This window comes from Episyrphus balteatus, chromosome 2, assembly GCF_945859705.1.
Source record: "Episyrphus balteatus chromosome 2, idEpiBalt1.1, whole genome shotgun sequence".
NCBI lineage: Eukaryota > Metazoa > Arthropoda > Insecta > Diptera > Syrphidae > Episyrphus > Episyrphus balteatus.
Window position 1 is genome coordinate 81,859,402 of NC_079135.1, and position 13,512 is coordinate 81,872,913.

The 13,512-nt window shown below is 32.0% G+C and overlaps 1 protein-coding gene across 1 annotated transcript in view; it reads right to left on the reverse strand.

Annotated features, from left to right (window-relative positions):
- The window catches only part of LOC129910666 (CAD protein), a 26,257-nt gene extending 13,355 nt beyond the window's left edge, over positions 1-12,902 (reverse strand). Inside the window, exons 1-3 of the mRNA XM_055988126.1 lie at positions 12,596-12,902; positions 1,972-5,969; positions 1,812-1,916 (exon numbers count right to left, since the gene is read on the reverse strand). Coding sequence (XP_055844101.1) covers positions 1,812-1,916; positions 1,972-5,943 — 4,077 coding nt within the window. The 5' untranslated portion in view covers positions 5,944-5,969; positions 12,596-12,902. The remainder of the gene's footprint in view (positions 1-1,811; positions 1,917-1,971; positions 5,970-12,595) is intronic.
- Between the last annotated feature and the right edge of the window lie 610 nt (positions 12,903-13,512).

Genomic DNA, 13,512 nt, shown 5'->3' on the forward strand with positions numbered 1-13,512 from the left:
ATACTTAATTTTTTTTTTTAAATTTTTTTTATAAAAATAATATTTTTAAAGGAAAAGGAAAGGTTTCAAAAATAATTTTCATAAGAAAATTGAATAAGTAGGTAGGTAATAATGGTTTTAATATACCTACTAGGTATAAAACCATTTTTTTTTTAAATTAATTTCTTATAATAAAAATTTTCTAATTTTTTCAAAACATTTTTGAAATTTTATTATCAAAAAATAAATGATTTGTTTTTTTTTAGAAATCACAACTTTGTGATGGCTTAACACTTCTGTATTTAAGTTTTCGGGGAAATCGAAAAATTGCTTTTATGGCAGGTAGGTACTGGTTATGCTTAATAATGGTAAAACAAAAATTTAAACCAAAGCTTTATAACCGTTTGAAAAAATGACGATATTGGCTTTGAAATGTCGATATCTCTAGTTTTAGATTTCTTATATTTATTTTTGATTATGCGACTTTCATAAATTTATACTTATAAAAGAATCTTAAAGGTTATTTAACCTTAAACCACCTCTAAATAGCTCTTAAGTACAAAATGTGTATTTATAAAGAATTTACACATTTAAGCAACTTTACTTAACGATTGCTTAACTTAAACGCCGTTCACCACGTTTAGAGCTTGCTTAGAGCCATTTTAAGAATGATTTGACCACATATGAATTATAACTAAGATCGTGAGCTCAGTATCATGCTATTAATTTATCTATGGTTTTGATGTGAAGACGTCATTTTGTTTTGAAATGATATTATTCCCTAAAAGGAGCTTGAATTTTTAATTGAAAATAAAGAATTGAAGAATAATAATAAAAAAAAAAAAAATTAAAATGGTTAGTAAAAATCAACTCCCTCTTCTGCCCTTGATCTGCGCATTTTATTTAGGAACCCGACGGCGACCGCGACGTAAGCAAAATCATCGTCATTGACCTAATCAGTGTTTTTGTTTGCAGTCAAATTTAAGAATATTTGTTTACAAGTACATACTTACAAAATGTCAAAACCACGTGATGTTTCTAAAATGTAGTAGTATTTTGTACTAGATTAGTTAATTTCCCCTCATTTACACAACTATCGTTTAGTTAATCATCTGTGGGAATTCGATTATAAATACAAATTTTAGCAACGTTGCTTAAAGACGAATTAAATATTTTAGCAAGCTTAACTTTTTTTTAATTTTATTTTTTAAATGAGGAAAATATAAAACTCGATTGCTTTTTCGCTTGCGATATTTTTACTTTAAAGTTTGACCACATCGAAAAGGTATGCGGTACTACAAATTGTATGAAAAAAATTCCACACCTAAACATTGGTTTTCCAGTTTGGATATTTTTTCATAATTAGGTACCCGTACCGCTACTGCATACCCTTCCGGTACCCTTTAAGGTTCCGAGAATCTCATAAGTATATGCAATTTTGACGAAGCAAATGTATAATTTTAATAATAAATGTTTGGCCTACAAAAATCATTTTTCACTATTAAGTAAGCGATTAAATTAAAAGAAACTTGGATCGGGTCACTGACGCGTATGTGTAATTTTTTTTTAACTTAGAGATATTAATCTTTATCTGTCTTTTCTATGGAGTAGGACGACCCTTATGACCATTCTAATGCCATTAATTATGCAAATGCGAATTATATGTAACATCAAAGGGCCTGTTAAGAATTTGCTTTAAAAATTCAATCTAAAAAAAGCGACATCTGCCATTAATCTAAATTTTAAATTAACAACTTTCTCGGCTTGTACGTAGAACTTCAATAATTTTCAATAACAATTGAGTTATTAGTTCTAATTTTTATTAAACTTACGTCAACGCCATGTTCAGCATAAAAGTCTCCAGTACCCATGGAAGCATACAGCTTGTATCCCATTTTGGCCAAATCGCGTATAGATGGTAGCAGTTCCATTTTATGCTAGAATAAAATCAAATAAAGATCAAAATAATAAATTAATATTTGTGTTTCTCACCTTGAAACTACCAATAGATAAAAGAATAGCTTTTTTCGGTATCTGAAATCCAGTAGACATCATAGCTTTCAAATAGGCCTCATATCGATTGTCACCAAAACATGCTACTTCACCAGTTGATGCCATTTCAACTCCCAACTGTACATCTGCACCAGCAAGACGTGCAAAACTGAATTGTGGCACTTTGACACCAACTTTTCCAACTCCATGAAGCACTTCGACAGGATCTACAGTCATACCAATAATCGCACGAGTAGCAGTTGCAACAAAATCATGATTAAGAGTCTTTGAAACAAATGGGAATGATCTAGATACTCTCACATTGCACTCAATGACCTTCAGTTCGTTATTCTTGGCTATAAGTTGCATATTGAAGGGTCCTGTTACATCTAGCAAAGATGCCAAATCCCTTGTGATACGTTTTATATTCTCCAAAGTTTCCGGATTCAAATCTTGTGGCGGAGTTACCAAAGTTGCATCTCCCGAATGAACTCCTGCATTTTCAACATGCTCCGATACAGCCATGCATAGGATTTCTCCATCAGCTGCAACTGCATCAACATCGATTTCTTTCGCTTCAGTCAAAAACTTTGAAATAACTACTGGATGTTCCTTGCTGACTAATGAAGCAGCATTCAAATAGGTCTCTAGATCTTGGTTAGAATAGGCTACATTCATTGCTGCTCCAGACAAAACATACGATGGTCGAACTAAACATGGATAGCCAACCTCTTCACAGAACTCAATGGCAGACTGAAGATTGGTAAGCTCCTTCCAACGAGGTTGCAAAATACCTTTACGGTCCAACATTCGGGAAAACTTAAAACGATTCTCTGCACTATCAATAGATTCAGGAGAAGTTCCCAGAACCTTAGCTTGCTGACGATGCAAATCCATTGCGATATTGTTTGGCAACTGTCCGCCCATGGAAACAATGATTCCATCGGATTTTTCCATCTCATAGACATCCATGACCACTTCGAAAGATATTTCTTCAAAATACAAACGATCACACATATCGTAATCCGTCGAAACGGTTTCCGGATTATAGTTAATCATAATGGTAGATTTGCCCAATTTGCGAAGCTCTCGGAGACAACCAACAGCACACCAATCGAACTCAACAGATGAACCAATGCGATACACTCCAGAACCTACCACAGTTGTAAAGTTTCCAGGGAAATCCAAATCATGTTCGGAAGCATTGTATGTTAAGTACAAATAGTTCGTTGCAGCTGGCCATTCTCCAGCAACGGTATCGATTTGTTTAACAAACGGAACAATTCCCATCTCCTGCCTTTGACGACGAACAGCCAGCTCTGTGCTCTTTGTTGCTGCAGCAATTTGTTTATCAGAATAACCCATCTTCTTGGCTTTAACAATCAGATCGTGAGTCAGATGAGTTCCATTGGCTTCCAAAATTCCTTGGAACTCAATTATATTCTCCATTTTGCTCAAAAACCAACGATCAATTTTGGTCAATTCATGCAACCGGTCGATTGTATAATTTGCTTTGAGAGCTGCAGCAAGAACAAATGGACGCCTGTCTGTTGGTTCAGTTAGCTCCTCTTCTTTGACTGGTTGCAAATAGGGATCGAAACCATTGACATTTCCATCAACCATTCGAAGTGCCTTCTGGAAGGCTTCCTCAAAGTTTCGCCCAATTGCCATTACCTCACCCACACTCTTCATCGAACTGCCAATATTCTTGCTAACTCGAATGAATTTGGCCAAATCCCATCGAGGGATCTTAACCACACAATAATCTAAACTTGGCTCGAAACAGGCTGTTGTCACTCCAGTGACCGAGTTCTTAATTGTTGGGAGGGCAACTCCTAACGAAAGTTTGGCTGCCACATAAGCCAATGGGTAACCAGTTGCCTTACTAGCCAAGGCAGAACTCCTAGACAACCTGGCGTTGACTTCAATAATGTAGTATTGCTCGGAGAAGGGATTCAAGGCGTATTGAATGTTGCACTCACCAACGACCCCAAAGTGTCGGATGACCTTAATAGCTGTTGTCCGAAGCATGTTGTACTCTTTATTCGAAAGGGTCTGAGATGGTGCAACTACAATACTTTCTCCAGTATGAATTCCCAAGGGATCAAGGTTTTCCATATTACACACAGTGATGCAATTATCGAAAGCATCTCTAACGACTTCGTATTCAACTTCCTTCCAACCTTTTAGAGACTTGTCAATGATCAATTGGCTTGAATGCGCTAAAGCTTGTTCAGCAAGATTTTTCAATTCTTCTTGATTATTGGCAAAACCTGATCCAAGTCCTCCAAGTGAGAAAGCTGCTCGAGCCATCACTGGATAACCTAAGGATTCTGCAGCAGCTAAGGCTTCTTCTACAGAATAAGCAATCTCTGAAGGTGCAACTTTCTCGCCGATTTCGTTAACACGATCGGCAAATATTTTTCGGTCTTCAGTTTCGATGATTGATTTTATTGGAGTTCCAAGAATCTTGACATTGTACCGTTTGAAGACACCAGCTCTTTCTAGTTCTACACCACAATTCAATGCCGTTTGACCACCAAATGTCAGTAGAACTCCATTTGGACGTTCAGCTTTTATAACTTGCTCAACGTATTCCGGTGTCAAGGGTAGGAAATAGCATTTATCAGCTAGACCTTTTGAAGTTTGAACGGTTGCAATATTGGGATTGATCAAGATTGTTTGAATTTTCTCCTCTTTCATTGCCTTGATAGCTTGGGATCCTGAGTAATCAAACTCTCCAGCTTGTCCAATAGATAAGCCTCCTGATCCAAGGATAAGAACTTTTCGTGGTCGTTCTTCCAAAATAGATTCAGGTGTTGGCACATAAGTTAGTTTGTCATTCAATTGTTCACGCAGGCTTTTTCCTGATTGATCAGCATTTCGAACAGCATCTAGAAACACATCAAACAGCATTTCCAAATCTTCGGGACCAGCAGTATGTTCTGGATGGAATTGGACCGAAAAATAGGGTTTATCTTTGTGAATGATACCCTCGTTGGTGTGATCGTTGGCGTTTGTAAATAAAGGTTCCCAATCGGAAGGAAGGGTTTTGGTGTCAACAGCAAATCCATGATTCTGGGATGTCATAAAACAGCGTCCCGTTCCTTGATGAACACAAGGCAAATTGTGTCCACGGTTACCGTATTTCATTTTGAAGGTCTTACACCCAGCTGCAGTGGACAATAGCTGATGTCCCAAACAGATTCCAAAAATTGGACGTTTTCCATTATTCAAAACCTTCTTAACTTGAGCTACGGTATCTTTACACACAACTGGATCACCTGGACCGTTGCTCAAAAACAAACCTTCGAATTCGTTTTCGTCCAATTCATGATTCCATGGAACCAATTCCACACGAGCTCCACGTTCTACGAAACATCTTATTTGGTTCAATTTCAGTCCACAATCAATAGCACATATTCTAGGAGAACCGGATTCGTTAAAGACCACCGGAGTCTTAACTGAACACTCTGCAACTAAATTTCTCTCATTGGGATCTTGGAATAGAAGGGTCTCAGGATTGGCAGGGATTTCATAAACAATCCGACCCAAAAGTGAGCCATGTTCTCGAATTTTCTTTGTCAAAGCACGAGTATCGATATCACTGATTCCGGGAATACCTTCATTCTCCATCCATTTTGATAGAGTTTGCTTTGCACGCCAATGAGATGGAGTATCGCAAATTTCTCCAACTACCAAAGCTGATATGGATATTCCAGCAGTCCATTCGAAATGCTTCAAAAGACCGTGTTCGTCGACTTCGGTTGTATCAGGGACTCCGTAGTTTCCAACCAGTGGATAAGTAAGAACTAATATTTGTCCTCGATATGATCGATCAGTCATCGATTCTGGATAACCAACCATACCAGTTTGGAAAACAACTTCTCCATCTCGTTCTTGACGACTTCCAAAGGAACGTCCTGGCAAGACGGTGGAGTCTTGAAGAACAAGATAGCAGTCGTATGTCATGGTGCTTAAAATGTCTTAATTATCAACTGGAAAAAATAATTAAATAGATGATGAACGTGATTTTACTATTTTTTTTGTGTTTATGTATGTAAAAATAAAAATATATATATATATCGCACGCTGCTACGTCAGGGTGGAAAAATGCCTTTTCAATTTTTTAATGTCAAAAAGATTTTGAGCAAATCAAACAAGATGTGCTGTCATGTGACCTCTTTAACAAACAAAAAGGCATTTAAATATTAAAAAGAGGGATTTTTGGAAAATTTTTAAAAAGTGGAGGGAAAGTGGATTGGTGCGCTTATAATTCAAAAACAAAGCTTAGAGAGCTAAGTACACATTTCAAATTAAAAAAAAATATTCTTAATTCAAAAAATATTTTTTGAACTGTTTTATTAATGATACTCGCTATTGAACCGTTTCCTAGATTTCTGACTTTCTCGTAAAGGACTTATCTTAACCGATTTCAAAAAATTTAAATCAAAAGCACTTTCAGGATTATTTGACTGCCCATTTATAGTTAATAATTTAGGTTGGAAAGAGTATTTACCTTGTTTTGTTCTTGTCATCTTGATTTAAAAGAAAAGAACAATTTTGAAAAATATCAGTTTTCGATTTTTACATGCAAAAATTGATTTGTTATTTTTTTTTTTTTTTATTAATTTTTTTCAAAACGGATTAATGTTATTTTTGAAATCTTGTTTGAATATGTAAAACAATAAATTCTTCCTTTTTTTTTGAAATTTTTTAAATACCTACATTTTTACTTGCGATATAGGTTCCTACTATAGGGCAAGTTTAGGATTCGTAAAAAACATCGAACTCGAGATAACAATTTTACATGACATTACGATGATGGAGAATGCCATAAAAGTAGGTCCGGCAATTCTGTCTGTCTGTCCGTCTGTCTGTCTGTGTGTACCTCGAGCTACCACCTAAACTAATGGAGCGATTTCCTTCAAACTTGGTAGTTAACAGTTTTGGGTGATTCCCGGACAAATTGAAATTTTTTTTTAGGACCAAAACTAACGGTACCTTTCATATAAGGGAAATAGAAAAGTTAATTTTTTTCAAAAACGGCTCTAACGATTTTGACTAAAATTTGTTTGTGTAGTGTAATACATAAAAGCTTCCTTTGGAAATAAAAATAATATTTTTTGAACGGTAACTGCCATAGAATGGTTTTTTTGATTTATGAATTTCTGGTAAACGACAAAACATATTTCGACCAAAATTTTTGTACAGAAACGTTTAAACTATCGTTATTTAAAAAAAAATTAAATTTTCAAAAAACACATTTTTGAATTTTTAAAAAATATTTCAAAATTTTTTTATGAAAAATCAAAATGGCATACTAACTTTATTTTTGAAAAATGTTAGAAATTTTTTATATGTAAAAAATAATTTTTTTTTAAAATGGCTCTAACGATTTTCGAAAAAATTTTTCTAAAAATTCATTTTTATACAAGAAATACATACTTAGTTTTTTGAAAAAGATCATTTAAAAGGGTATTTAATTACACTGTGCAAGTTTTTTGAAAAATTTTTTGAGACAGGTGTGCGATTAACTGTTTCGCCCTATTTCGGACCCGAGAAATCGATTGGCGTCATTAGTTTTTCGATTTATCGGTACGACTTCGAAAAAAATTTTTTTTGAAAGATTTTCAATTATTTTGAGAATTTTCCACTTGTTTTAGTCATTTTTCATCCAAAAACAATATTTATATTGTTAATAATTCTGCTCAAACGTTATTTGCTACTGAAGGTTTTGAATGAACAACAACAACTTGTGTGTGTTACCACCAAGTTCATAGGCTGGAGTTATAGCTATTTCACGGGAACCAACCCGATCATCAGACTCCTTTCAGTGGTGCTAAGTCGCTTATGTTCAATTAATTTTGAAAATTGCCCAAGCTGGGCTTGAACCCACGACCTAGCGGTTGGGAGGCCGATGCACTACGCATCGCACCACCGCTGCCACTTGTGAATTCATAACCCCGAACAGGTTTTCCAATTATCAAGTTTACTTGATACCAGTAGAAAGACATTATAAACAATTTTGAATAATTTATTTGAAAATTTAGTGTTTTTTTTTTGAAAAAATTTTAAAAAATCGAAATTTTTTACATTGTTAATCGTTTTTTCGCTGTTTTTGTTCTCTTTTGCACAAATACATTGCATGATTTCCATTAAAAATTAATTTAACTGTTAATTTAGTGTTGGTTAAACTTCGACAGTCTATCGATAGCATCGATAACCAAAAAATATCGAGTATATCGATACTTCACAAAACTATCGATAGTTTCAATACTTCCAAATTATTTTACCACAAGATTACCGATATTATCGATAGTTTTTTCTCAAAACTATCGATACAATCGATAATGGAAACTATCGATATCTACCAAACACTATGTTAATTCGTTGTTTTTATCCAATGTCAAACGAAAACTCAACTTGTAGTTCAAATTGTGTTTAATTAATTTCAAAGCTATCGATAATATCGGTAGCCTTGTGGTAAAATAATTTGGAAGTATTGAAACTATCGATAGTTTTGTGAAGTATCGATATACTCGATATTTTTTTGTTATCGATGCTATCGATAGACTGTCGAAGTTTAACCAACGCTAAATTAACAGTTAAATTAATTTTTAATTTAAAACATGCAATGTATTTGTGCAAAAGAGAACAAAAACAGCGAAAAAACGATTAACAATGTAAAATATTTCGATTTTTTTAAATTTTTTCAAAAAAAATCACTAAATTTTCAAATAAATTGTTCAAAATTGTTTATAATGTCTTTCATCTGGTAGCTAATAACGTTTGAGCAGAATTATTAGCAATATAAATATTGTTTTTGGTTGAAAAATGACTAAAAACAGTGGGAAACTCTCAAAATAATTGAAAAAACTTTCATAAAAAATTTTGTTCGAAGTCGTACCGATAAATCGAAAAACTAATGATGCCAATGGATTTCTCGGGTCCGAAATAGGGCGAAACAGTTATTCGCGCGCCTGTCAAGAATTTCGACTTGCACAGTGTTATTTATAAAAACAGATTTTATTTTTTTTCCACTTATGAAATTCCGTGAAAATATTATATACCTTATTTTGTTCAATGAAAAGCTTTAACATTAGAGTAACTTTTACCATAAGAGCAAGTACGTGCGACCCCAGTCGTGCAGTTTATTTTTAAACGGCTCATACAAAAAAAAAATTATTTGTTATTGTTTATTATTATTATTTGGAGGTTGAAAAGGTATTTAAGTTATTTAAAAAACAACGTTTAATATTTTTGTAAACTTTTTTTTAATTAAGTATGAAATGTATGTTTCTAAATTTGAAAGCTTTTTCTTTTGCAACAGTTAAAACATTTCGAAAAACCCAATGATTTCAATACAAAAATTGTATTTTTATCAAAGAGTTAACTCACTGGGAAACACCAAAAGAACACATAAATAATTTAAATAAATTGCACGACTGGGGTCGCACGTACTTGCTCTTATGCTTAAAGTAACTATAATGTTAAAGCTTTTCATTCAAGAAATTAAAAATTTGATATTTTGAAGAAATTTCATAAGTAGTATAAAAAATTAAATCTGTTTTTATAATAAATTAAACTCCGTTTTAAATTATCTTAAAAAAAATAAAAAATATGCCATTTTATTTCTTGTATAAAAAGGTATTTTTAGAAAAAAATTTTCGAAAATTGTAGGAGCCGTTTTTTAAAAAAATAATTTTTTATATATAAAAGTTTTTTAACATTTTTCAAATAAAAAGTTGGTATGCCATTTTGAAGAAATAATTAATTTACACATAAAAACTAAATTTCAAAATTTTTCATTGATTCGTTTTCAAAAAATTGATTTTTCAAAAAAAAATTTTGAAATATTTTTAAAAGAACCAAAAATGCGTTTTTTGAAAATTTTCTAAAATTTTAATATTATCTTTACTTACACACTTTTGTATAAAAATTTTCATTTAAATCGGGTTAATGTTGTACGAGATATTCAGAAACGAAAAAAACCGTTCTATGACAGGTACCGTTAATAACGGTACAAAAAATATTTTTTTTATTTAAAAAGTTGGCTATTATGTGTAGTACCTACTACACACAAAAATTTTAATCAAAATCGTTACAGCCGTTTTTGAAAAAAATTAACTTTTCTATTTCCGTTACATGGCAGGTACCGTTAGTTTTGGTCATAAAAAAAAAATTTCAATTTCCCCTCTAGGGAATCACCAAAAACTGCTAACCACCAAGTTTGAAGAAAATCACTTCACTCGTTTAGGCTGCAGCTCCAGATAGAGACAGACACACAGACAGACAGACAGACAGACTGCCAAAAAAGTGGGTCCGGCAATTCTGTCTGTCTGTCTGTCTTTCTCCATCATCGTAATGTCATGTAAAATTGTTATCTCGAGTTCGATTTTTTTTACGAATCCTAAACTTGCCCTATAGTACCTATATCGAAAGTAAAAATTATATTTTTTATGTAGGTAGGTAAATATGTTTAATTTGCATAAAAAACATCAAGTAATTAAATTACATCAGAAATCTTTCCTCTGTTTAAAGTAATCCGAGGGATTTTACAAAAAACATTTTCAAAATTACTCCTTCAATTAAAATAAACTGTTAACAAAGTTCTTAAAAAAGAGAATGACGAATAATATAAGTACCTACAGACAGACAGATATAGGTACATATGCAATATGCATGTGTATATATTTTATAGGTAGGTACTTAAATAATAGAAGATAAATTCACTTTTTTAACTCTGACCTTCATTTCATAATTTTATTTTGTTTTTATCTATAAAAGAAACATAGGTAGGTATTTAAATGCAAATGCACAAATCATAAAGTACCTACACCATTACAATACCTATATAAATTCCTTTTCACCCTTCGTTTTTCATTCATCATTCACAATGATAACTACATACATGTTCATATGTTCAACACGTTTTTTTTTATTCCACCGAATAGTTCAATAACTTTTTTTGATAACACAAAAATAAACAAAACAAAACAAAAAAAGATAAACAATTGACAATGTTCCTTCTTAAACTTAAGAGTGCGAGACCGGCAAAACCGGTGCCTTTGCCTTCGTATATCTATATGTATACATACATACATCTTTTTATTAAATAATTGAAAAATACAAAAACAAAAATTTGAGAGAAATTTCTCTCATTGTTAAGTATTAGAAATTCAACAGGGTTCGGATTTATATAACTTAATTAAGGGGGGAATTTTTTATTTTTGCACTATTTTTTTGTTGCCTAGTAAATTTTTTTATCAACCGAATAAACTATTTTCAGTGGTCTAAGCCTTAAATGAAGCCTCAAAAGTCCCTAGATAGTCCCGAAACCCATGGGCTCCGAACCTACCACAGTACGAAAACGAAAACTTTAAATGCATTTTTCTCGAAACGCGTTTTTTCCGCGCCGTGCAACGTAACTCAAAAACTAATGAAGCTATCGACTTGAAATGAAATGCAAATTACTCGTTATATAATTGGCCATTGTATGAACCTAAAAGTCCAATAATATTTTTACAATAAATATTTTTTTTAAGAATTTGTTTATGATAAAACATTGTGTTTATTCGTTTTTTTTTTTTGTCTCTAATTTTTATTTTACACTATTTTGTACTAAATTTAGGTTCAATCAATGAGTATCAATATATTTTTTTGGAAAAAAATTTCTTTTTTGATTATAAATAAAATTTTATGGGCCTGGGCATTGCACGGCGCAAACACGAGGCGTCAATTTTAAAGAGCTGTAGAGCCGCCATTTTTTTCTTTTTTTTACTTCAAAAAAAAAATTGTATCAATACTTCTTAATGTCAATAATATCATATACTTTTCCAAATTCGATGAATGCTTTCGGTTTCCAAAAAAAAAAATTATTGAAAAAGCTATCGTCCAGAGGGATTTCCCCCCTTAAATGCTGAGTTTTCGAAATAAAAAAACATATTTTATCACCGTGTTTCAAAGAAACGTATTTTAAAATTCAAATGAATTAAAAGAGAGAAAAAAAGTCGCTAGATTTTGCATGGATGAAATTAAATAAAATTTTAGGCAATAACAATTAAACTTTAGACCTAATTCTCATAGGCACAAATTATTTTTTAGGCATAAATTACTTCTCAAGATTAAGTGAAATACATCTATTAATGTTTAAAGTCATTTATGACGGCGAGCACAAATTAGATAATTTTTTTAGATACAAATTTTAAACCGAACCCTATTAGAATAATGTTTTGTTCTCTATAAACTTAACAAGGAAAGAAGTGTTGACCTAGGGGAGCGCAAGGGAATTTTCATACTAACAATTCATGCGCCTAATACAACTTTTTTTTTTTCTCTGAATAAACCGGTTGGTGTACTTTATTTTACTTGTCTTGTATTAAAGATTATTAATTTTTCACTTGACCCTGATAAGGAGCAATAGAAAAGTAAAAATCATAAACATACCAGCCGCCTTTAATTCACTTTAAGTAATGTATTCATCAATTCAATTGGAATGATAAAATAATCTACATAATTCAGCTGGGATAGGTGCTTTGTTATAACATAAATTTGTTTTCTCTACGCATTATGTTTTAATTCAAAAAGTATAGGAGTTTTAATTAATATAATAAATACCTACTTGACAGACTTCCTATGTGAAAAAGATTGATGCGTAGAAATGACACTTGTATGATTAATTGTAACTTTCTTTCTATACAGCACTTAAACTCTTGATTTAATTCAAAATTTATTGTGTTTTCATTAATATGATTAAAGATTTTGTATAAATTTGTAAAACACTCAACAAAATTTCATAAATTTGTTGAAAATTAGATGTTTTATTAGAAAAACACAAAAAGACACCCACGTGGCCGCTGGATTTTTGCCTTAACCAACCGTAATAAAATAACGAACCTTCTTAATCGGCCGCTAGTAAACGACTGAACTGAGTGAACTCCGATCGGAGCTAAAAGAATAAAGTGTTAAGTATATATAAGATTGTTTGCGAAGAACTGAGACTGAGATACTTTTTTTTTTTATTACAACAACAGAGATAAGAGCATGAGACCATATACACGAAGTTGTCTTGTAGCATGCGAGAATATTGGAGGCTATTTACAAGTAGTCAAGGAGGTAGAGTTTGGTTTTGAGAAGAAATCATTATTTTTCGACGGTTTTTTACACTGAAATAAAAGAAGTTATTTGGAAAATTCGTTCTGCAGTACATATTTAAGAGGACCAATAAAATCTCAGCAGTTTTATAGTCCAAATATTCCTGTATACATTTACTTACAAAAACAAAAAAAAGAAATAAAAAACAAAATTGAAATGTATTGTTCGTTCTTGTTGATTCTCATCACTTCAAGTGACATAGTTCACTAAAAATTATTTACCTAAAAAATTTATTTTTATATTAACCTAAATAAATAGCCCAAATTATCCGAATTACCTTTAATAATAATATCTTATTGGGATTGTTACAGGGAATTACAGCTTGAAAAAAAAAAATTATACAGATCAGCAACAAAAAGAAAAGATCGTTTTATTAAAACAATT